The 27,095-nt window shown below is 37.0% G+C and overlaps 1 protein-coding gene across 1 annotated transcript; it reads left to right on the forward strand.

Annotated features, from left to right (window-relative positions):
• Nucleotides 1-9,699: 9,699 nt before the first annotated feature.
• Nucleotides 9,700-20,928, forward strand: LOC141341166 (uncharacterized). Its single transcript, XM_073846310.1, has 2 exons — nucleotides 9,700-10,155; nucleotides 18,885-20,928. The coding sequence occupies exons 1-2, from the start codon at nucleotides 9,900-9,902 to the stop codon at nucleotides 20,681-20,683; spliced, it is 2,055 nt and encodes a 684-aa protein (XP_073702411.1). The 5' UTR covers nucleotides 9,700-9,899; the 3' UTR covers nucleotides 20,684-20,928.
• The last annotated feature ends 6,167 nt before the right edge of the window (nucleotides 20,929-27,095 follow it).

Raw genomic sequence — 27,095 nt, forward strand, 5'->3', positions numbered from 1 at the left:
CTGTTTCACTTGTGAGCTGCATCTGAAATTAAATTTTATTCTGTTGCTATTCTTTTTTTAATCACACTTGCATTATATATTATATATAAATGACAATATCTTAAAACTATTTTCATTATACATGAGTTTAGATGAGTTTAGGTGAACTCTGACCTATTCTAGTTCAAAAGTATTTTGCGCAAGACAAAGCCAGTGCTCATGGAGAGTAACGTTAAGCTAGAGGGCGCGGGCACGACGAAGATGGTAGCTGAATGCAGTTTCTTGCCCCAAAAACATGGCAGAGAAAAGGAAGAAAACTTATCACTTTCACAACTAATGGGAGGAGGAATTCTTTTTTACGACTGTGAAAGAAACCTGCGTGTGTTAGAGTTTAGATTCTCCGCCCGAGCCCGAGCCCGGACTTGACCCGACCCGACCCGTGTGCCGGGTCGGGCCGATATTTCCTGCCACTATCTTCGGGCCGGGTAGGGCCGGGTAGGGCGGGGCCATGATCAAGCATTTGTGTGTGTTTTATTTTATTTTTAGTTTTTTTTTAAATCATTACTTAATTAGGATAATTGGGTGGAGAGAGCTATGCTATAATTAAAAATATTATACGAATATTTTAGCAAAGACGGCCTGAGCAAAACGTGACGTGTACAAAGTTGCGCAACGCATGTCATGCGCAGCAACGCTCTAGCTCCCGCAACTTCTCCCCTGGCACACATAACACCGGGCCAGCTGTGCTGAATTGTGTTTGTGTATAGCTTAAGTGCAACATGGAGCTTGAAGAAGTACAGACAAAAATTAAAACGGGGGAATTAACTTTGAGCAAGTTTGGAGGAAAGTCGGAGATATGGAAACATTTTCAACAAGTCGTGGGCAGTGACAACATATGTGTCGGCTTGTGCATTAAGTGCTACGTTTTATAATAGGCTTTAAAATATTTATTTTGTTTAAAAAATATTCTAAAACGTATATGCTTTAAATATGCCATCTAAAGTTAATTACTTCTTCATTTTCTGTGTTTATCATTGTTAACGTTTTTTTAGGCTATTTTTTCTTTCATTTGGATCTATTTGCGATCCATTCTGAATAAACAAACAATGCAGTTTACATGTTTCGTCCTTGTTGCATTTTTCAATAAGATATATCTAAACTAATTTCTGTAGTTCAAACAACTTAGAATTGTAATTTAGAGAACGTCTGTTATAACGGCTCATGTATTCAAAAATAGTCGGGTTTAAATCGGGCTCGGGCTCATAATTACAGTTAATGTGTCGGACCGGGTCGGGCTCGGACACAAGGTGCATGGGCTCGGGTAGGATCGGGTTTAATTTTTTGGGCCCGATCTAAGCTCTAGCGTGTGTCTCATTTGCGGGGCGACTGTGACGACGGCAAAGCAGCACAATGTGGAGAGACACTTCACTACGTGCCACAAAAGCTACCATGCTAACTACCCACCGGGAAGTGCACTACGGATAGAAAAGGCCCGTGAGCTAAAGGCATCTTTGGGAAAGCAACAGTCTTTTTTCACGAGGCCGGCGAAAAAGTCACAAAAAGCAACCAAAGCCTCGTTTAGAGCTACACATTTTGTTAAAAGGGTTTGTCAGTGGCTAGCGAAAATGGGACATCTCCCCTTTTAAAACATTGAATTGTGTTCAATTTAAAAAGTGCCACAGATTTGATCATTAATTCAAAATGTGACAAGATTTATTTAAAAATATGTAAGTTGATTTTTCATTACATTGAACATTACATGATTGATAACTTTTTGAAACAACAGTTCATGACTTGTTAAAAGGGTTTGTCAGTGGCTAATGAAAATGGGACATTTTTCCTATGAAATGATGTAAGTGATCATCTAAAAATAACAATTACTGATATTAAATTGCTGATTATTGCTATCTGTTTCCCTCCTTTATTGTCATTGTTGCTAATTATTGTGAGAAATCATTTACGTGATTAGTGTCTTCACATAGATGAGTATTATTAATAATGTATAACTAAAGGCAAACTGAGCAAATTTGTTATTTCAGAAGAGCGTATCAAATTGGTAGCCCTTCGTATGACTCAGTACCCATGAAGTAGCTCTCAGTTTCAAAAAGGTTGGTGATCCCTGCACTGTAGGATGTGCATACGAAGTGCCCTTAACCTTTAACAAAAACGAGACGGCCTTCGTAGGACGGAAGGAAAAAAAAAGGAGTTGAAGTGCAAACAAATTTGGAGCATCGTTGCATTCTCACACTACTTAAAAGAAGGAAAGTTATTTTTAAATTTGTAAAGAATTTGGGGGGGGGGGGCTTTTACTTGTTTTATTTTATTCAGTGTTTTAAGAGCTGCAGCATATATGTTAGAGAAAAAATTAGGAGGATATTAAGAACAAAGTTGATCTGTTTTTAACGATTTAAATGATAAACACCACATCTTTGCTTATGTATACATCTGCCGGTGCCGGCATTTTTTAAATTAATGACAGTTGTTTAAGCAGCATAGGATACACCTCATTCTTTGCATTCGAAGGTCGTTTTTGAAGTGTCCTGCTTGGTTTTCTGAAATGAGACAACCTCAATGACGTATGCAGCCTTCAAATGCGACCTTCGGAGGGCGCATCCTTCTAAATGAGACACAGCTAACATTTGATCTTCATGATATTAAGTGCTACAAATCTACTTTAAAGACACAATGAACAGCAGCATGATTTGCTAAAGCAGCACTCTGTGGGCATTCAATCATACGTACGCTGCTGGTGTGGATCCAGTAAGTTTTCACTGCTAAATTATGGTAGGCTAATGTAATTTGTGGTCAACATTTTTTTTTTATTCATTTATTTACTCTATTATGCGTCTTTACATCCATTTTGACCGCTCTCAGCACGTAAGTGCGCGATTAGACGCGCAAACCAAGACGCGGCTGGCGTGACCGCTGTCTTTGATTGCGACGAAGATAATCGATCTTCCATCACTCTCAAGGGTTCAGCAGCCAAACGAGTGTCGAGGCCTGTTAAGGTCGACAATTCTGCAAGATGCTTCAATATTGATCTTGTCCTGTCACCTACATACACGTAAAAATCTTCTGAAACATTATTTCTCTGTTCACGCTCCACTTCATCTGCCAATGAATTCAACGATCTTATCAGATCTCCAGCCGCCATGTTTCAAACGATCTAAACGTAACGCGCTTCCGCCAATCCCCGCCTTGACGCAATGATTGACGTAGGGGGGGCGTGGTCAGCTCGGAATGCATTTTCAAAGCCGCATTGAATTTTGCTACAAATATCCCACGGCGTCATGATGAAAATGCAATTGTAAGTGTCCTTACTGTTAGTCTAAATGCATTTAGGACAAATAACATTTAAATGATAATTTTGCTACTGTTTCTGCTTGGACACGTTACACATATCAAATCAATTTGGGTTATACATTTTCATTTTAATTTTGCTACTTCTAAAGCATTAAAATAGTATGCACTTTACAACTTAAGACTACTGTTGGAAATGGCAAATGTAAATAATATAATTTAATTTTCAATTTCATTATGCACCAAATTTTGCACGCGTGGAGGTGATTGAAAATGTAAATTTAAATACAGAATTGCATTGCCTTTTTGAATATTGCATTGTCATTTTGAATATTGCATTGTCATTTTGAATATTGTATTGCCATTTTGCATATTGCATTGCAAATTGAATATTGCTACACATATGCTTCCATAATAGAGAGAGAGCGAAATGAGACGCACATTCTCTGTTACTAAAGGCTAACGTCTTCAGTAACACTAAAGCATTACAACGTTATATTTAATAAGGATGATTTATTTAACATAGCTTGTAAAAACGCTTTAATTGATGCAACAATATCCATTGGTTTAAAAACTTTAAAAGCACAAACCTTTCTTCATGTGAATCACAACAGATGAGGAGCGCGCGCAGCTTTATGACGTCACATCACCAGAGCAAAATAAAAGTCCCATTGGTGCACTGCTCTCTAGAATCACAAACACATCATAGAAATGTTGTATGTAGAATAGAATTTCATACTCATATGATGATGCTTTTCTAAAGTTACTACGTTGTAAATCTATTAATATTATTCTCTTTTTTAATGTACATTTATAACACTTTGTTTTATGTTGATATACCTTGCCAAAAATATGCCCACATATTCAGTTCACTCAATATCTTCTTTTATTAAAAGTGAAAAGTTTAGGTAATAAATACAAGACACAATAAACAGTTTATTAGAATCTTTAACTAAAAGTACATCTTCTGGAAAAAAAAAATGTAATGTTGTATTAGTGTTATGATTTTAGTGAAGTTAAATGTTTTGAAAGCAGAATACCTTTAATACACCTGCAGGAAAATGAAGATCAGGAGACTCTTATTTGAGCTGGTCCTGTGTGTCGCTGTGATCATCCAGACTGACTAAAACACTCAATCACTGGAGTTTTATTCAGATTTCAGGAGGCCGTTCAGATGAAGACAAAGCTCTCAGATCACAACCTTAAACACAGTATTCAAGGGATGTGATCAGTTCTATACTAAACTCTAACTATAGCACTCATGATCACAGAGATCAGGGAAAGACATTCACACACAACTCAAGTGTTCATTAGCATTAACATTCACAACAATTAAAGAAATGTGGCAGAAACATAGAGAGCATCACAGATTTGTATTCACACACACCTAAAGCAAAAGAGATTCATTTACAATTGAACATTTACCTTTTTGCTGAATTTCCTAGGCAATAATTTCATTTCAACCAATATAATTTTGTCTTTAACAGTAATGATTGTCACACCTATGGACTGTCCTTGTGTTTGATTTTGTTTCCATGTTCTCCTTGTCCTTTTTTTCCCTGATGTTTTCTAATGCCTATATTTGGTTGTCCTGTTCCTGTTTCAGTTGATTTCAGATCTGTCTTGTCTATCCTTCGTTTAGTTGAGTATTTAAGAGAGATCTGTTCCTGGTTTTCTCCTCCGATCTCTTACGTCCTCCAAGTGAAAGTCTTCCTGTTGTTCTCCTGAGTTGTGTTTTAGTTTGTCCATTAAAGACTTTTAAGTTTTAAGTTCACTCCTGCGTTTCCTCATCTCCTCGTTTACCACTCCGTAGAGTTGTGAAATATGACAATGATAATGAAATGATAATAAATAGTAAATATCCAATCATAAATTTGGAAAAGAGGATTTGGAGTGCCTTACCAAATTGCTTAATAGTCAGCTGCAAATATGGTTTGACCCCAAAAAAATTCTAGCAAAAGGTTTCTCAGTGGTTTACAGTAGTATCAGATGTACTTAAAAACATACTAAAAGTTTACCAAAGTTTGACTCCAATAAAGGCCCAATTTTCAAAATGGCGGCCGTCAGGTCCTCAAAATGAACATTACTCCTTTGTATTCATCCTAGACCATGAATACTGGTGCCTGATACATGTTTTGGCCATGTAATATTTTAATTAGCATATTTGCATGATAGATACAGGTAAATTATAAAATTAAACTATAAATGTCTAAATTAAAATGTCGTGGAAAAGTTAATTTATTTCAGTAATTCAACTCGAATTGTGAAGCTTGTGTATTAAAGGAGTCATCGGATGCTCATTTTCCACAAGTTCATATGATTCTTTAGGGTCTTAATGAAAAGTCTGTAATATACTTTGGTTAAAAATTCTGCAAAACATCAGCTCATTTAATCGCATGGGCCCTTTAATGCAAATGAGCTCTGCTCGCCCCGCCCCTCTCTGCTGAGGGATTAAGATCTGTAATGTTTAGTTTAGCCACGTTTAGCTGCATTTAGCCGTGTTCATCGACGAAACTTGCCAACGAGCACATTATTAAGATTCACACGAACAGAGACGCATATGTAGATCGGGATCGGCGCTTTCCTTTTAAAAACGAAAGTAACGTTGTCCTCTGCCTCTTAAGCAGCTCAGATGTTGGGAGCAAATGACTACTGCTATGTTCATTATTACATCCAACAACAGAAAACCTCAATCACTCAATTAGAGTCTTCCTCTGCCCCTGAGTCACACAATGGCGAACGGAGTCAGACTGTTACAGCTTGGTGAGGGCGGATCTAAGGTAAGACGCTCATGTCAATCTACTATCGTGGGAGTGGCCTCTGTTGGTGTTCCGTCACAACGACAAGAAGCTGAGAATGACCCAATTTTAAAAAGGGGATATTACTTTTAAAGATTAAAAAAATACCACTGGGTGGAGGTTTATCATTGTAGGGTGGTTGTGTTTTAAACACAAACACCTTTAAATAAATTCATTTCATACAGACTGAAGTAGTTTAAGTCTTTGGTTCTTTTAAATCGTGATGATTTGGCTCACATTTAACAAAAACCCACCAATTCAGTATCTCAACAAATTAGAATATGCTGACTTGCCAATCAGCTAATCAACTCAAAACACCTGCAAAGGTTTTCTGAGTCTTCAAAATGGTCTCTTAGTTTGGTTCACTAAGCTACACAATAATGGGGAAGACTGTTGATCTGAAAGTTGTCCACAGGACAATCATTGACACCCTTCACAAGGAGGTTAAGCCACAAACATTCATTGCCAAAGAAGCTGGCTGTTCACAGAGTGCTGTATCTAAGCATGTTAACAGAAAGTTAAGTTGGATGGAAAAAGTGTGGAAGAAAAAGAAGCACAACCAACCGAGAGAACCGCAGCCTTGAGAGGCTTGTAAAGCAAAATCGATTCAAGAATTTGGGTGAATTTCACAAGGAATAGACTGGACTTGCGTCAAGGCATCAAGAGCCAAAGTCCTCTTTTCAGATGAGAGCAAGGTGGCAGAGTCCGGAGAAAGGGTGGAGAAGCTCATAGCCAAAGTTGCTTGAAGTCCAGTGTTAAATTTCCACAGTCTGTGATGATTGGGGTGCAATGTCATCTGCTGGTGTTGGTCCACTGTATTTTTTTTGAAAACCAAGTCACTGTACCCATTTACCAAGAAGTTTTAGAGAACTTCATGCTTTCTTCTGCTGACCAGCTTTTTAAAGATGCTGATTTCATTTTCCAACAGGATTTGGTACCTGTCCACACTGTCAAAAGCACCAAAAGTTGGTTAAATGACCATGGTGTTGGTGTGCTTGATTGGCCAGCAAACTCACCAGACCTGAACCCCATAGAGAATCTATGGGGTATTGTCAAGAGGAAAACGAGAAACAAGAGACCAAAAAATGCAGATGAGCTGAAGGCCACTGTCAAAGAAACCTGGGCTTCCATACCACCTCAGCAGTGCCACAGACTGATAACCTCCATGCCACGCTGAATTGAGGCAGTAATTTAAGCAAAAGAAGTATTGAGTACATATACAGTAAATGGAGATACTTTCCAGAAGGCCAACAATTCACTAAAAAGTTTTTTTTTATTAGTCTTATGAAGTATTCTAATTTGTTGAGATAGTTAATTGGTGGGTTTTTGTTAAATGTGAGGCAAATCATCACAATTAAAAGAACCAAAGACTTAAACTACTTCAGTCTGTGTGCAGTGAATTTATTTAATACACAAGTTTCACAATTTAAGTTGAATTACTGAAATTAATGAACTTTTCCACAGCATTCTAATTTATTGAGATGCACCTGAAAGTGATTATAAGTAAAATTATATATTAAAGCAACTTGAAATAAGTGACCATTTAGAGGGTTCACACACAGGCCTCTGTTCGGGCTAATTCAGAGTTTTTTTTATGATCAAAGTTATACAGCTCCAATTTAAGGAACTTTTGGGTGCATTAACTTTTACATTGAATGTCAAGTCTGTGTTTTAGAAGAAAAAAAAGAGCTGTATGTGTCCAAAAACATGTACTGAGTAGGAGTTACATGACATAGGCTAAATCGTTTAAAACTCTGGTTCACCCCAAACAAAGATAAAACCTTACAGTAATCTCACAACATCATGTATTCCATAAGTATGTAATCATGTCTCTGCAATTTAGACGAGTCCAATGGATTCATAGACCAGGAAAACATTGGGTTAGACACCAAGATTACTTGGCTAGATCAAATAATGAAGGAGTTAGGATATTTTAAGGGTTTTCTGCCCATCTTGGACGCCATCTTGAAACTGACACCTTTCTAGTGGTCAAACTTTGGAAAACTTTTAGTATGTTATTAAGGACACCTAATACTACAAAAAACAGCTGAGAAACCTTTTGTTAGAATTTTTTTGGGGTTAGGTGTTTTTTTTCCATATATGCAGCCGCCTATTATGTACCTGTGTTAAAAAGTAAATATTTCTTTTTTGAAAGTACAAATAGTGATTATATAAACTTAATTCTTCAAGATTCTTTACACATAAAGGCAAATGTATACGCCTTTATTTATACCCAAACTTAGTCAACTGTGAGTAGCACTTCATTACTGTATATGAAAAATATGAATGAAAGATATTTAGATTATTTGCACATGTTTATTAAATCTTGATATTCTACATTATTTGGATTTTCATGATTTACAAGTTACAAGTTGTGTAAAATCATTAGAGTCAGGAGTGACTCAGTGCTATGAATGGACTTAAAACCTGACTGAAATTTTCCAGAACTACTTAGAAAATACCAAACACAAACGGTTCTAGTACCTTAGGTTAAAGAAACCACAGAATTAGGCTGATAGTTATTTAAAACAGATGTGTCTAAAGAATAATGACTGCAAAATACATTCAGAAAAGAGCATTAGAAACTCAGCAGAAAGATAAATGGCATTTGAATTTTAAAATGAATATTTTTAGCTTTAGGAGTGTGTGAATATGAATGTGAAATCATGCTAAGTGTCATCTTGTGTCTTTATTGGCTGTTGATGTTTCTGCCTCATTTCTTTAATTGGTTTCTTTGTTTCTGATCAATATCTGAGTTACATATGAATGCAGAGACTTTCCCTGATCTCTGTGATAATGAGTCTATAGTTCTGCTGATTGGATTAGAGTCGCTGAAAATCTGGGCACATTCCTGTAACTGCTTACATCCTTTGCATATTTTATCTTCTAATGACGATCCTGAAATCTGTCTAAAACTCCAGTGATTGAGTGTTTAGTAAGTCTGGATGACTGCAGCGACACACAGTAACATCTCAATCAAGATCTTCTCTCCTGAGTTTACTACAGGTCTAACTGGATGTTGCAGGTATTTTGGTTTCAAAACTTTTAACTTCACTAAAATCATAACTCTAATATAACATGAATGCACTTCTAGAGATTGAGTTTGTAAAGCAGGTATTGTATCTTGTATTTATTAACTGAATTTTTTCGCTGTTAAAAGGGAAGATGAGGAGTAACAGCTGAATATGTTGACATGTTTTTTGCCAATTAAAGATACAGAAAAGGTCATAATCAAGTTTAATAAAGGAATGGCAGAGAGGATGGGAAAAGGAAATCAAGGGTAGACACATTTTTCTGTTCAATCTAAAGTTAGAAACAAATGTTTTTGTACTTGTCCATCCTGTAGGGACTCAGTTAAACTAGATTGAGGTTGGGGCATTGTGGGTTTAATAATTTTTGTATATTGCAGGAAAGCATATTATTCTCTTTTTTTTCTTCTTTAATATTCACTCACAAAGACTGTTGATGCTGATCAAATACCATGATGTGAGTCTTAATTTGAAGTCATTCCCCGTAATATTTTCCCTCCTTTCGGCGCTTCTCACTCCAGTCCAGCGGGTGGCACTAACACACACTTCTGTTTGACAAACACCATTAAACCTAAGAAGAAGAAGATTAGTTTCAGTGCTCTGTTGTTTTGTTGTGATTCGGTTTTAGTTCAGTCTGTGAGAAATGTAGTTTCTGTAAACAGAAAAAATACAGTTTTTGAATCCAGTCAGTAAATACCTGTAATATCCTCATCCTCACAGCTGTGACTAGGTTTTGAAGCGAGCAGGAATATCTGGAGAAGTATCAGCTGAACTGAGATCTGCTGCTGTGAAGATGGAGTTTGTTAAAGTGGAGAGTGAGGAGAACACGAGTGAACTAGAAACCTGGAGAATAAAACAAGAGGAAACAGAACCTTTGAGAATAAAACAAGAGGAACCAGAACCTTTGAGAATAAAACAGGAACCAGAACCTTTGAGAATAAAACACGAGGAACCAGAACCTTTGAGAATAAAACAAGAGGAGCCAGAACCTTTGAGAATAAAACAAGAGGAAACAGAACCTTTGAGAATAAAACAGGAGGAACAAGGAGGTTGGTGTTTAATCTTCATTCATCTTTAATGACTGTTTGTGGTACATTATTTCAAAGTTTTATTAATACTGAGTTTCAAGCTGCTTTAGATTTAGTTAATTGTAATAGAAACAATATTTAAAGCAGATCAGTCTGTTAAAGTATAGATGGGGCAGCAAAAGCACTTCCAGATCTAGTAAGAAACATTTAAATTCTGCACAGAATTTTTGGTAACATTTTCTATGAAGCCCCTATTTATAATACATTATAAAGTATGTCTAAGGCATTGTAATGAATGCATCATAAAAAAATAATAAAAAAAAATCTTATAAAATGTTCTCATGAATAATCAGAACAATTACAATGTACTAAAGTACTTGAGTATTTGGGGTTCTAATTTTTGAGATTATGATTATTTATTAGACACGATGGGCGGCATATTAAATCAACGCAATTTTTAATGGACTATTTCATATATATATAATTTTTTTTTTTTTTTTTTTTACATTTTATTATGATGGGCCCCCTGGTCTACTGACTAGAAGCAACTTTCCAACTACATGTACATTCCCACTACACTAACACTCCTTTATCAGTAGTATTATTAGTCTAGTATTATTCGACTTAGGTTAAGTTTGGCTTGGTAGAAGGTTTACAAACTTGCAAAGTTACATATCAGTTTGTCTTTTGGGGAACCATCAAAATACAGTGTTAGAATATATTTAGCATAATACTAATAATAATTATTGCTAGCTGACATGCAGTTGAAAAGTTACTTATCAAAAGCTGTATAAAGGGTACCATCAAAATAATCTAACTAATAATACAAACGTGTCATGTTACACATTCATCTGATACATTAACTTTGGCTCTGTGATAGATATTATTATTGTTATTATTATTAATACTTATAAGTGCTCTTTGTATGCTTCCAGTAGTGACATGCTAAACATGGTAATATATGAGACTTATGTTATAACTATGAGGAGATAATCACATGCTTAAAAGCTATAACCGCAAATAAATAAAAATTACAATACGTTAAAATAGGGCTGGGCGATAAAACGATAACGATATATATCGCGATAGACAAGAGATCGATATCAATAAAAAATGTGTTCGATAAAACGTTCGATATTTTGTATTCTTCGTCGGCCCGCCCAGCCCCCCTTTAACGTTCAGTTCATAGCGCCAGATCACAATAGAAGTTAAGGTTATCTTTCCTACAGAACGGGTCCTTGTTGTTGTATTAAACAAACTAAATAGCCTTATGTTATTAATCTTATTTACACGACGGCATGTCATTTCTGTCTCTACATGATCGCGCGTTTACAATGTCTCCTCACAGACGGGATCGCGGACTCCATTCATAAAAACGGACTTTACTATAGGGGGAATGCCGCGGAATTCGTCGATTTTTGGACCAATAAATCAACAGTTGGTCTGTTAATTAATTCAGATCGCGATATGGACTAGTGTCTGTGAAAACTGAAATGCAAAAAGACCGTTTCAATAAGAATCCTGCATGTTCCGTTTGCCTCTATGTGTATGAATGGAGGAGACGCGTTTTATTTTCACTACACGCATACTGCACACGTGACGCTCCCGCTAATTTTTGGCCTTTGCATCTCACATGAACAGACAAACTCCAATAAATACATCTCCAAAGCTGCTGTGAGTGTCACTTTTTGTCAATTTTACCGTTTCATTAGTGAAACTAGCATCATTCATACTGTATTACACACTGAAACTTCACGGCAACCTGTCAAAATAAAAGTACGGTTTAACATGTAACAGAACAATATTAGTCTTGTATTACTTTATACAGTATAATGTAGGTGTTTATATGTTCACATTTAAATAATTTACATAAAACAATATATATGATAAATTAAAATAAAGAGTCACCACTTAATTGTTGAAAAAATACTATTATTATTAAACCTTTTTTTAACTGAATATAATTTTTCTTCTATGTATTAATTTTAACAGTAAAGCTCCGTTTATTTTTATTTTTAAAAATAAATCAGTGATTTTGCTTTCATTTGATTATCAGAAAAATTAAAACAAGAATTTCTGAAAAAAAAAAAAAAGATCGTAAGGCCCTATTGTTCAAAATGTTGAAAGTTTTGGACTTATTTTTTTCACTTAAATAAATATTTTTGTTATTACACAAAGTATAGGCTAAAGTACCGGGAAAGAAGTAATGTTGGCTACTGGCAACCAGCAATCTGTGCAGAAATAAATATTATCAGCCAAGTACTTTGCAACAACCTCTGACCTGTGGTCAAGCCGTACTTCTGGGCCATACATTAGCTTGACCATTCACTTCATCGACAATGAATGGGGTTTGAACTGAGGATTAAGAGATAATTAAGTGCATATTGTGACTTTAGACTTATGTTTACATTTTAATTATTTGAGTTTTCCATGGTTGTTGACATTTCTGTCTTAATAACTGAGGGGATTATGATCAGAGGCAGGTTAAGTTTAAAATAAAAATGCTTGAGTGTAATATATTTTTCTCCTGGTCCTTATTTTAAATGGGTCATAAAAATATCAATAATTATCGATATCGACCGATATGAAACACTGATATCGTGATATAGTTTTCAGCCATATCGCCCAGCCCTACGTTAAAACTTTTTTATGATACAACACACTATACGTTTTTTTTTTTTTTATAATGCACTATGAATTCGTTAAAGTGCCTTAAGCATACCCTTATAATGCATTATAAATATGGTCTTCAAAGAAAGTGTTACTGAATTAATTTATGAACAGATCAAACACGGCTGATGCAGAAACAGTAGTGTTAGCTACAGTCATGTCCAATGCTAATACATAATCAGTTTCAGGGTTTGTACATTTTGGGAGAGAAATTCAAGAACTTTTCAACGAAATTAAAATTTTGCATGCCTCCTGACTCGAGTTTAGTGCTTTGCTGTCAAATGTGTCTTACCAAGAAATAAATATGTAATACAGTTTAGTAACTGCGCTTATACATTCAAAACAATAGTAATATTATGGTTAACTTGTTATTCACTTTTTAGCATCAAATGATGATTTGTTTATGCAGTTTGAGGTTTAAAAACATGTTATTTTCCACATACTGTACATTATTGTTGCTCCTCTCTGCCCTCCCTTTAAGAAACGCTTTGATTTTCACAAAACTCACTGACTACGTTTACATGGACACCAGTTATCTAATTAATGACCTTATTCTGAATAAGACAATAATATGATTAAGCTGTTTACATGAGTTGCCTTTAGAATATTCCTTTCATGTCCCCTTTTTACATGTTATAGTGCATAGATCGATTAATGACACACATCATTACGTCCACACGCGACGCTATCAGTTCATCTTCTTTATAGACTTTTGGATGTTTGGGTTTTAATTTTACAAAAGCTTGAAGTGGCTCTGGACATATGCAATATTTTTTAGAATGTGTGAGTCAAAATTTGCCGTGGTCGCATTTGTGCGAGTGCGTGCTGTGCTGCTCCAAAGTGTCTGATCCATACAGCGAGCGTTTCAGAGCCAGTCAGTTTTTAGGAGAAAAAAAAGCACACGCAAGCACAGTCACCGAAAGCCAGTTTAGTTTTACTTTTTTTATTTGTTTTCATTTTGAAAACCCTGTTATCTTTGCCGTTTACCTCACATTACGCTTGGGAGGGTTTCTTTTATAATTTTTTTTTATTAATTATTATGATTGCTCAGTGTTTGCACGCCCTGTAATAAATTGTTTAGTCGGAATATAACAGCATGTGATGGAGTCTATGCCTCGTCTTATTAGTTTTTGTTAATAAATGCTATATAAGCTAGTTTTAATTTATTTTTGTTATGCTGTTTAATTAAAATCCATATTTTAAGAATTTGTTTTAATCTTAAAATTGATAGGTGTAGCCTTATATATGCAATCAAAACCAAGATCATGACTTCGAAAGTAAAAGTAAAAAGACATTCCAATAGCGGAAATCCCGTTCACAAAATTAAAATAAATACATACAAATAATACTAATGAAAAAGGGGGTTGAATGTTAAAAACTTTTCCATAAAACTAAAAATTATGATAACAAACTAGGCTATTTATTAGCAATGAGCATTGATTAAGCCCATGTTGTAGCAAAAAATAATTAAATTCAAATGAAACCAAAGCGCGACCAACTGAGAGCGTTATGCCGCGTTCCAGTCCAGACGACCCGTTACCCTTGTTTTTCCAAACTTCTACCCGTGAAAGTGCACTGGAACGGCACTCAAACCCATGAATTCCCATCCGTGAACTCGTACTAGATCGACGACGTACTCCCAGTTCCAATTTCTGACGTGACATAGCCCGAGAAACAACAATAAAGCCTCTAGGAGTGCGTTTTTTTAGTGGCACACGGTGGTAAAATAGAGTTTAGGACAATATAACGTTGCAATCAAATTATTAATACTATAAAAATAATAAATGCTTGGCGTGACTTGACTGGAACGTAACAAAGTCCTGAGTCGTGGTTTGAACACGTGATTTACGAGCTCAAAAACCTGCCTGGAATGCAAGCATTAGTGTGTATCCTGTCACAAAATGTGGCGAAAAGTCCTACACAAGGGGAATAGTCTGATTAAGGTGTGTACATGTCTTCCATAATGCGTCTAAAATAGGAATACTCCACCTGGCTTAATTCGATTTGTGTTTACTTCGATTATGACTTTAGGCGAATTAAATTGATCAGAATTTATCAGTTTACATGGTTGCTTCTTAATCAGAGTATTGACTTAATCGGGTAAAAATAGGAATATTGTTGTTCATGTAAACGCACTCACTGTTGATGGAAACCGAGGTGTTCTCTGATTGATTAGCTATCCGTGCTTTGGAATTGGCCGGATACCTCAAGCGTGTGTTGGAAATGTTACACCCCAACCATGTTGTGATACCATTTCTTGGCGCATCGAGACAGAAATGATAAAACCCATTATAAACTAGGCATTTGTTGCAAACGTGCAAACTCGTGTTTGAAAAGTCAGTACTGAATTCTTTAAATATGAAAACGTACTTGCAGGCCATCAGTCAGATGCACAGACTGTTCATGCAACATTGTGATTGGCCCACTTTATAGCCTTAACGCTTTGTTTCCTGAACCTGGGAGAGCAGCTTACAATGCCAGATGTACACAGTCTTCAGTGAAATGTGCATCACCCACTCAAATATTTGCATTTTACTGTTCCAGAACAGTGCTGTAAATGGGTCGTTGACGGATGAGACTTTTGAATAGGCCAATTTTAAAATACCAAAAATATGGGTATGTGTTTGGCCATTTTCCAAACATTTGGAATGTAGTGTACACATGCCTTTATAAAGAAAAGTAAAATATTTGACATTTTAGTGTTTTTAGACTTGAGTTGATAAAACGTAGCCTTAAAAAAGTCATCCGGGGCGACCGTAATATATCTCAAAATTCACATTTTTATGTATCATTAAGACTAGTTGAACACATATAAGTAGATAAACTTTTGAAGAAAGACAAACTTTTGTCCCCTTTCATTTTTTGAAAACCATTATTTCACAAGTTTATTCTATAATATCAGAGTGTCCCTCGTAATCCAGTTACAATACTGATTTTTACTTCAAAAGCAAAAAAACTGAATTGGCATTTATACAGATATTACACATTCAGCAATAGCATACCACTGATTAATATTTTAGGCTAAACTGATGGATATTTGGTTATGAATTTAGTGTAATTATTGCTTTCTTATCATTAGTCTCCCCAAATGATAAGAAAACCACAGGTATAAAAAATTCTGTTAAAATGTACACACAAGAGTTCAAGACGAAAGAAAATTTTACTCTTTTTATTCAAATAACATTTCAACATTTAAATATAACAAATCAGAAGGACATTAACATTTAAACGGAGCAATTCCAATAGGGTCCTCACACCATCGGTGCTCGGGCCCTAATTAAAGCTGCAAGTAGCAATGAACGGCCCCTTGCCATCTGCGCAGTCGCCATCACGATAGCATCAGGAAAATGGTGCCTAGTTGGCACAAGCATTCACAGTAAAACTCTGCCAGTTTGGATTTGAAGTTTACAGAATTGAAAGGGTTGCACTTTAAATTCAACACACAGACACATACACACAATATATACAATTTTGCCATCCAGTCTAATTTGTTAACATTAACTATATTAGTTTATGTGAACAATAATTAAATAGCATTTATTAATGTTTATTAATATTAAGCTACAAAAAGGTATTCATACATTATTATAATGTAAATTTGTATCTTTTAACAGTTTATATACTGTGAATTAACATTAACAAAGTTCATGTGGGTATACAGCAATAGACAATAAAGTGCCATATAAACACTTCATTCTTTGAAAATATCTTTAAAAAACAAGTTGAGTATTGTAATGAGGCGATATGAATATAACTCATCTTAAAATGGTATAATTTTCATATTTATGTAGATTACAGCACATCAATGGGTATTTCTTCCTCAAAGATGTTCTGCAAAACAGCATTATTCACTGGTCTCTGTCCCTTTCTCCCTTTCACCCCTTCCCCCTACACTCACTCTAACTCTCAACACACATATTTACAGGCAGGCAGAGTGAGAGCAGATTTCTGATTTCTTTTTTAAATTTTCTTTAATTCATAGAGCCTTGTATACTTATGAGATTAACAGCATTTGCTCAGAATGACTAGTTCTCTGTGTGAAAAAAGTTTTAAAGAGTTTGGATGCTGCACTTTAAAGATCTAAAAAATCAAGGTTATCTTTTTTACTATCACTTTAAAAAATCACCACAAAGATATCCAAAATCTGCTCGCAATTTAGCATCTTCAGAATCTTCTCTTCATGTTGATAAAGTTTGATGTGAACATCATGTTGCTCCTATGATGAGTATCAATTTGTTTACAGCCTGATTTTTTCCCAAAATCCACATTCAAATCAAAATATCTGGCTTCCTGTTGGTCTTAGCTAATAAGTTTAATTTAGAAAGTTGTCCAGATTGATGAGAACAATTTAGGTGACCAATGTTTAATAGCTCCTTGTAGCATACAGTCTAAACAGTTTATTTGATCTACCCTTGTCTCCTACTTTCTGTAGCTCTAGTGACTCTAGCACACTGCTAAAGAAGCTTTTTTTCTTTACCTCTCTCTTTTCCTTGCAAGATACTCTGCTCTTGTTGCAGGGTCGGAGTTGACTTTCTGTCTATGACGAGCAGTCTTCTCTTAGCTTGTTAATCATGCCATCTAGGAAATAGGTAAAACAGGTTAAAACTTGTTTAAAATGAAAAAATGATGTCATTCTGTATATTTTATACATTTTTCCTGTAGGACTGAACTACAACAAAAAATAAATGTTTATCCCTATAAAAGGAATGGAAAATGGTTGAATTTAGAAAAAAGATAAAATATACAAATTATTACGCTTAGACAATTAACTGTATATAATTGATGTATATAATATAAAAACTACAAATACAGGACATATATCTATCATTTAAAACACTCAGCAGTGGTCGCCCCACATGATACTCGGTCGCCCATATGATGTTTTCAAGTTCACTCAAGTATAACAGGCTAACAGTTAGCCTCAGAAACCAAACTAGCTTCTTCTAGTGACATGCCACTATCAAATTTACCATCAAAATATAGATTTGTGGGAAAACTTATAATTCACAGTTTTGGGGTGGTCGCCCCACATGATGACCAAAAGTTGTTTCCAGGGGATCTTCACTTGTGTCTGGCTGATGCAATATCCCATCCTTGAGTTGTTTTTCAAAATAAAGGTCCCAAAATTGTCGTTTGTTGAAGGTCACCCCGGATGATATGGATGGAATCAACATAATTCGAACAACATTCATTTGTATATCATGTTAGAAATATATGTGCAAATGCTTCGCAGTTTTGTCAATGGATGTAAAACATGTTTGAAATTATGCCAACTAGGAAAAGGGATATATTTAAGTTGATTTAAAGTGTTTTTAAACCAGTTTTCCTAACAAAACTCAAGGCTGGACAGTCGCCCAATATAATGTTTGGACACTTCGGATAGCAGAAAAATGATGAAAAACTTAAAAATTTGGAGAAGTTAGAGTGGTTTAGTAGGGGAAGAAAGTATAACAAGTAGATGAGAAATTTTATGTATTTTTTATTTTTTTCTGCAAAATAAAATCAACCCGGACTGAAAAAGGGGGCATCACGTCATTGACCCAAATATAACTTAAAACACTGATTTATAGTTGTGTCCTCATTTGAAAGGCCAAACAAAGAATGTTTGCTTTTGCAATGAAACGCACTGCGTCTCCACAACATGGCGCTGCAACACTACTACATCCGGTGAAGTTACGCCTTCTTTCTTTTCATATTCATATTCTTATGGGATGTGTTACGCTAATCTACTCACGCCGTGATGTGGACAAGTGGGGGGGTTTGAACGAGCCAATTTAGGGAGGTGTGGCTGAGTCTTAACTTTCATAATAAATATCTCTTTGGTTTTGAGACTTTAAGCTTTGCAGCTTCACAAATCTTATCTAATGCACAAACAGCTTTTAACACTCCAAAGGAAACTGCATCATATGACCCCTTTAAATGATCTTTATTTTTGATATCCCACACACCAGCTCTACCAAATCTGCTTCCGGTGCCACCATCTGTAGGACTTATTGGCACTGCTCTCAAATGTTAGTTTTTTCATGTTTTTCAGCTTATAACAAGTTACTGAAAATGAACCCTTTTTACTTTTATTTCAGAGTTGATTCAAGAAAAAGAAGAGAATGAAGAATCAAGTCAAGTTGAGGAGAAAAAATATTCCAAAAATGGAGAAAAACCTTTGAGTTGCTCTCAAGCCAAACAGAAATATTTAAATAAAAGAAGAGCAGAGAAATGTTCCACCTGCACTCAGTGTGGAAAGAGTTTAACTAGAAAAACAGGTCTTGAGCATCACATGAGAATTCATAGTGGAGAAAAACCATTTACTTGTGATCCACGTGGGAAGAGTTTTTCACGCTCATCAAGCTTTAAGGAGCACATAAACATCCACACTAAAGAGAAGCAGCACACATGTGATCAATGTGGTGAAGTGTATTTAGCGGCTTCAGGTCTGAGGAATCACTTGAAAGTTCATACAAAGGTGAAGCCACATTCATGCCATTTGTGTGGTAAGAGTTTTTGGTGTCTACAAAGTTTGCAAGTATATGAGAATATAAATACTGGTGTGAGAGAATGCATGTGTTCTAAGTGTGAAAAGATTTTTACTTCAGTAACTTATTTAAAACTGCATAAGAGGATCCACACTTATGAGTGTTCACAGTGTAACAAGATATTCAGTAAGTCAGGAGACCTGAAAATACATGAGAGGATCCACGCTAGAGCGAAATCGTATAAATGTTCACACTGCAAAAAGAGTTTTAGTCAGTCAGTACATTTGAAAACGCATGAGAGGATCCACACTGGAGAGAAACCTTATGAGTGTTCCCACTGCAACAAGAGATTTATTCAGTCATCATATCTGAAAATACATGAGAGGATCCACACTGGAGAGAAACCTTATGAGTGTTCACACTGCAACAAGAGATTTAGTCGATCAGTACATTTAAAGACACATGAGATGATCCACACTGGAGAGAAACCTTATGAGTGTTCACACTGCAACAAGAGATTTAGTCGGACAGTAAATTTAAAAACACATGAGATGATCCACACTGGAGAGAAACCTTATAAGTGTTCACACTGCAACAAGAGATTTAGTCAGTCAGTAAATTTGAAAACGCATGAGAGGATCCACACTGGAGAGAACCATTATGAGTGTTCACACTGCAACAAGAGATTTAGTCGGTCAGTACATTTGAAAAGACATGAGAGAATCCACACTGGAGAGAAACCTTATGAGTGTTCACACTGCAACAAGAGATTTCGTCGGTCAGAACATTTGAAAACACATATGAAGATCCACACTGGAGAGAAACCTTATAAGTGTTCACACTGCAACAAGAGATTTAGTCAGTCAATAAATTTGAAAATACATGAGATGATCCACACTGGAGAGAACCCTTATGAGTGTTCCCACTGCAACAAGAGATTTAGTCGGTCAGTACATTTGAAAAGACATGAGAGGATCCACACTGGAGAGAAACCTTATGAGTGTTCCCACTGCAACAAGAGATTTTGTCGGTCAGAACATTTGAAAACACATGAGAGGATCCACACTGGAGAGAAACCTTATGAGTGTTCACACTGCAACAAGAGATTTCGTCGGTCAGAACATTTGAAAACACACATGAAGATCCACACTGGAGAGAAACCTTATAAGTGTTCACACTGCAACAAGAGATTTAGTCAGTCAGTAAATTTGAAAATACATGAGATGATCCACACTGGAGAGAACTCTTATGAGTGTTCACACTGCAACAAGAGATTTAGTCGGTCAGTACATTTGAAAAGACATGAGAGGATCCACACTGGAGAGAAACCTTATGAGTGTTCACACTGCAACAAGAGATTTCATCGTTCAGAACATTTGAAAACACATGAGAGGATCCACAATGGATAGAGACCTTATAAGTGTTCACACTGCAACAAGAGTTTTAGTCAGTCAGTACATTTGAGTGTTTGGTTCTGTTTTTTTTGTGTATATCTCTGGCTGGTTTACACATACTGGTCTGGCATGTACTGTATATGTATACCCATCCCTTCTTGTAAATTTGTAGGAGAGAGATCAATCTCATTAGTTCACTTTTACCTTAAGTAGTTAATGATCATTTTTAGTCATAATTAAATGTTACCTTTTCATCAATACATTATCTTTACTTTTTATTTTTTATTAACAACATTTGTGGTCAACTCAGTGTATTTGCATAAGAAAAATTTTATTTTAGCTTTAATTGTTGAAAGCCATAATGTTTTATGATTTTTTTAAAATATCTAAATAAAGTTTTTAAAATAGAATTTAATTAAATGCCTTTATTGTCCTTGTATTTTTCTAAATACAGTAAAATTAGGAGTATTAGGAGATTACAAAGATTAAACAAGTTATTTATTTATTTATTTATTTATTTTACTCTAAAACGTGGAGTTTATGACCATGATTTAACTATAAAATCAGTTCTTTAAAATGAGCCCTTAATTATTTGTTTGGCAAATAGCGTTGTGGGTTTTGGTTATTTCGCTGTTTTTGGCTGTAAGGACCTTTGAAATAACTGAAATCGTGTGGCGAAGTGATATAGACATGTAATGCGGTTAAGTTGCATGGAACTACGTTTGCAGTGCGTTTCCCTGAATATAATGCCCACCTCTAGAACGTTCGTCAGCCAATCAGATTCAAGCATTCAATGGCCTCGTCGTATACAGGTCCTTTTCAAAAAATGATCATATTTTGATAAAGTTCATTATTTTCTGTAATGTACTGATAAACAGTAGACTTTCATATATTTTAGATTCATTACAACACAACTGAAGTAGTTCAGGCCTTTTATTGTTTTAATATTGATGATTTTGGCATACAGGTCATGAAAACCCAAAATTCCTATCTAAAAAAAATGAGCATATTTCATCCGACCAATAAAAGAAAAGTGTTTTTAATACAAAAAAAGTCAACCTTCAAATAATTATGTTCAGTTATGCACTCAATACTTGGTCGGGAATCCTTTTGCAGAAATGACTTCTTCAATGCGGCGTGGCATGGAGGCAATCAGCCTGTGGCACTGCTGAGGTGTTATGGAGGCCCAGGATGCTTCAATAGCGGCCTTACGCTCATCCAGACTGTTGGGTCTTGCGTTTCTCAACTTTCTCTTCACAATATCCCACAGATTCTCTATGGGGTTCAGGTCAGGAGAGTTGGCAGGCCAATTGAGCACGGTAATACCATGGTCAGCAAACCATTATCCAGTGGTTTTGGCACTGTGAGCAGGTGCCAGGTCGTGCTGAAAAATTAAATCTTCATCCCCATAAAGCTTTTCAGCAGATGGAAGCATGAAGTGCTTCAAAATCTCCTGATAGCTAGCTGCATTGACCCTGCCCTTGATAAAACACAGTGGACCAACACCAGCAGCTGACATGGCACCCCAGACCATCTCTGACTGTGGGTACTTGACATTGGACTTCAGGCATTTTGGCATTTCCCTCTCCCCAGTCTTCCTCCAGACTCTGGCACCTTGATTTCCGAATGACATGCAAAATTTGAGCAACAGTCCAGTGCTGCTTCTCTGTAGCCCAGGTCAGGCGCTTCTGCCGCTGTTTCTGGTTCAAAAGTGGCTTGACCCTGGGGAATGCGGCACCTGTAGCCCATTTCCTGCACACACCTGTACACGGTGGCTCTGGATGTTTCTACTCCAGACTCAGTCCACTGCTTCCGCAGGTCCCCCAAGGTCTGGAATCGGTCCTTCTTCACAATCTTCCTCGGGTCCGGTCACCTCTTCTCGTTGTGCAGTGTTTTCTGCCACACTTTTTCCTCCCCACGGACCTCCCACTGTGGTGCCTTGATACAGCACTCTGGTAACAGCCTATTCGTTCAGAAATGTCTTTCTGTGTCTTACCCTCTTGATTGAGGGTGTCAATGATGGCCTTCTGGACAGCAGTCAGGTCGGCAGTCTTACCCATGATTGCGGTTTTGAGTAATGAACCAGGCTGGGAGTTTTTAAAAGCCTCAGGAATATTTTGCAGGTGTTTAGAGTAAATTAGTTGATTCAGATGATTAGGTTAATAGCTCATTTAGAGAACCTTTTCATGATATGCTAATTTGATATGAGCTGTATGCCAAAATCATCAATATTAAAACAATAAAAGGCTTGAACTACTTCAGTTGTGTGCAATGAATGTAAAATATATGAAAGTCTAATGTTTATCAGTACATTACAGCAAATAATGAACTTCATCACAATATGCAAATTTTTTTAAAAGGACCTGTATTGTTTATTTTTATATGTAAGTTAATATCACAAATAATATTATTTATATATATAGCTTCAGCTCTGCTCTTAACCGAATTTCCTGTTTACAGGGGTGTCTACGTCATTAGCCAATTGAACCATTTATTAAAGGTCCCATATTGTCAAAATTTCCTGGCTTTTTTCATGATAACTGAGGTCTAGCGGCTATGTAACTACCATATAAGTTTCAAAACAGTCAATCCACAGTAAACTTTACACAGCCTGCTTAAAGTATCTGTTCATCTTCACGAGCCGCTGTGACTTCCATACAGATGTGACGTCCGATCTGTAGTGGACCGCGCATTCCAGGGCCCAGTTTATGGCAAGGGCCCCTCCCTGGCCACAATAGTGGACAAAGGTTTGCTACATTTTGATTGGATCTTGGTGGACTAACATAAGCAAACTGTCCTCCTGTTATGAAGCAGACGGGACAACAAGGTAAGTATAATACAGGTGATGTTTTATTTATTCAAAGCAGCAGTGCCGGAGGTGAATGGAGAGTTCGTGATGGTGAGTATGACTTGTAGAGATGATTTCAGAGCCGGGTGGAAACGTGGAGTGAATAACAGGTCCTTTCCGTTACAGGTGGCGAGACTGGAGGATTCCAAGAACGATAGACGGAGGGATACTGAGAGTTCGTGAATCCGCCACCCTCAGCTGATGCGGAAGTCAGCTTACGGCCACACACCTCTGACGACTGGAAACTGCGAAGACACAGAGGACTGGAACTTGGAAGACTGGAACGAGACAGAGATCAGGTAAGTACAATAAGGTAAGTATTTCAGATAGTGAGACTCGTGGAGAGACACTAGCAGTCCGCTTTCGCTAGAACGAGCCCGGACAATGAGTGGTGTGTGGAGAGTGGCTTTTGTGTGCTGGTGATGATTGAGTGCAGGTGTCCGTTAATCAGTATTCAGGTGAAGGTGATCTGGGATTGATTGTGGGTGCAGAACCTGACCAATCCGTGACACCAACGCCATCAGATAAGGATGCCAGGACAACTGCCAGACACCTCTTTGAGGGCAAGAAGAGACCTTTGGGACAAAAACCTGGGAAGGACAGAACTTCCTATTGGTCAAGACGCAGTTTCTGCCCTTCACCCACCTTGAAACTGCTTCCTAAGGTTTGGTCCTGTGACAGCCATAAAAATTCCTTAGGATCTCCAGACGCAGCAGCAATGGGTGAAACAAAGAGAGATCACAAAGATCCATCCAAATCCATCCATAACTATGTGTTTTCAAACCTTGAACTGATGCGAACCATAACACACACATCTTATACTTATTCAGAGAAATAAGTATTCTCACTGACAGCGATGTGTAGTGCAACATCTTCCACGAACTCAGCTGTTAATGGACAAATGAATGCATGTATGACAGGAATCTTTTGCAGGTGTTTAGAGTAAATTAGTTGATTCAGATGATTAGGTTAATAGCTCATTTAGAGAACCTTTTCATGATATGCTAATTTGATATGAGCTGTATGCCAAAATCATCAATATTAAAACAATAAAAGGCTTGAACTACTTCAGTTGTGTGTAATGAATGTAAAATATATGAAAGTCTAATGTTTATCAGTACATTACAGCAAATAATGAACTTTATCACAATATGCTTGTTAGAACCTCGTTTCTGGGTCACTGCAGTTTATCAGGCCTTTCTCAGATCTGTCGAGTGGATCAGCAACAAGCACTTGGGATACACAACAACACACCAAATCTAATACAAGTTGGTTTATTGTTATCTACTAAAGAAGATGGGGCAGTCCCATCTTTTATACAGCACCCTTACAAGCCTTCATGTAGGCGGGGGTTCACATATCATTTAAGAGAATACTTCTACATATGGGAAGGAAAATTACAGATGATCCAGGGTAACTATAAGGAAGAGAGGAAGATAGTGTAGCCGCACTGAACTGGTTTCCTGCCGAGAGATAACCCTGAAACAGACAGACAAAACATTCCCAGACAGAACCTAATATCACACTCTTAAATGAAGCAAACTGTGAAAGACAAGAAAACTACAAAATATTAACTCAAGGAAACTTCACTGCAAAACACATGAATTCTTATAATCCCCTCTTCCAGACTCTCTCTAGAGTCTAGATTCTCCAGTATCCTTCTGTGGCAGTGGGCGATATCCTGCAGAGATAGCAGACACCATAGTATACATACGTTGTGTGAAACATTTCACAATGCATGGACCAAAAATACACAATAAAAACAAAATAAGTAATACCGGTATTATCATTGAGACATAAGGTGCAAACGTGCCAAATAGGCTAGAGAGAATACCCCAATTCCAATTATTAGTTCTAGACTTTAGCTCATCCTCATATATCTGGGATGAGATCTGCTTCATAGTAGCTACAGCAGTGCCAATTGATCCCTCGGGCTCATCATTTGCAGGTATATATGTGCAGCATTTGTCACCTACAACAGAACAAACCCCTCCCTGCTGGGCAAGAAGCATGTCTAGGGCCAACCTGTTTTGCACGACCACCTGTCTCAGTGCTCTCAGTTCGCTTTGTACCCCTACCAGTGCAGCTGTGGTGCTGTTAACAAATGATGCCAGTCGATAATGCATGATGTTCTGTTGTCTCAGTAGGTCAGAGACGCCGAACTGAGGTACCATAGACTTCCAGAACCGAGTCCAGTGTGACCTCATCTGATGTTCATCAGGGACGTCCTCGTTGTTGACTGATCGTTTGCTCCTGAAAGACAAATCACGTTGTGTATGCATAACAGTCACATGATGTTGCAGCTGCACTGGTGCACAGAGGCCTGTCCAGTTCATCCTGTATGTGTTGTTTACAGTGTCCTCACCACAATACCAGTACCAGTCATCAGCCAGCACTGCACCTTTCGCTGGCCAGGGGGACTCACAGTACATTAGTGGTGATACACAGACAGTGTTCGTGGAGGTGTAACAAGCAGTTCTATTATTTCCCTTAGCACATGCTGCGGTGTTCTTCTCACATGAGCCCCTCTCGAACCTTGGACAGTAGCTTTGCAGCCACCTGTCTATACCCTGCCCTTGGTTTATTATTTGTTTACAATTTGTAGCACTTATACCTGTCACGCTTTCACCTGATGTCCCATTAAAACAATAAGGAAACATAAAACCTTCTGGTAACACCAGGCTAACTTTTACATCAACAGTTTCAGTTTGATTTTTACTTGATGCACTACCTTCTTTCTTGCACGTTTCATTCATACAACAGTAATTATACCGTTTAGTTTCAGCAGTATAGGGTGTTGTTACCCTCTTTACACACCTAGGAGACCATACATACATTTTCCCTGCATAATATGTACAGAACACAGTAAAATTGGGGGATTCACAGTTATAGACAAATGGTTTCAAGGATACAGTTATTATGGTGCGGAATAATTCTTGACACACCACACATGATTCATTGGTCAGTTGACGCGCTGTCCAGTTGGCATACTGCCAGAAGAGGTATCTTTTGGCCTCCTCCTTTGAAGCGTTGGGTACCAGGAGTCCCGCTAGGACAAGACAGGTTATTGCTCTGGAAAACAAAAACAGTTAGTACATATAATACATTGTTCTTCATTTCAAGGGTTTCACTCTGGTTGCATGAATCCACTGTGGAAAAAGATCAGTTAAAATAGCAGTTCTGGTCACAGCTAGTATCTCTGTAGGCCCATCATACAGAGAGTCATTAAGGCCCCCGGTTTTTAGTTTCTTTATCAATACTTGATTGCCCACTTCAAAGGGGTGTGAGTTAGCTGTAGGGATCTCAGGGTGTTTCATTTTAACCCTTTCCCAGAACTCAGTTAATTTTTCTATTAGGCCCACAGAGTACTCAGACATATGATCAGTTAACACCACACCTATCCCTACCATTCCGTGGCGCCAAGGGATGGGGAAAGGTCGCCCCATCACCACCTCATAGGGTGATAAGTTGTCTAAATTTGGCTGAGGCATCATTCTTAGGTCTGCTAAGACAATTGGAAGGACCCTTGTCCAATCGGATGTATTCATACTGATCATTGCTTTTCTTATCTTTTGTTTA

This window comes from Garra rufa, chromosome 1, assembly GCF_049309525.1.
Source record: "Garra rufa chromosome 1, GarRuf1.0, whole genome shotgun sequence".
Classification (NCBI taxonomy): domain Eukaryota; kingdom Metazoa; phylum Chordata; class Actinopteri; order Cypriniformes; family Cyprinidae; genus Garra; species Garra rufa.

Coding starts and splice junctions, on each gene's coding strand:
- LOC141341166 (XM_073846310.1), top strand. CDS start 9,900: ATGGAGTTTGTTAAAGTGGAGAGTGAGGAGAACACGAGTGAACTAGAA. Junction 10,156..18,884: donor AAAACAGGAGGAACAAGGAG/GTTGGTGTTTAA, acceptor CTTTTATTTCAG/AGTTGATTCAAGAAAAAGAA.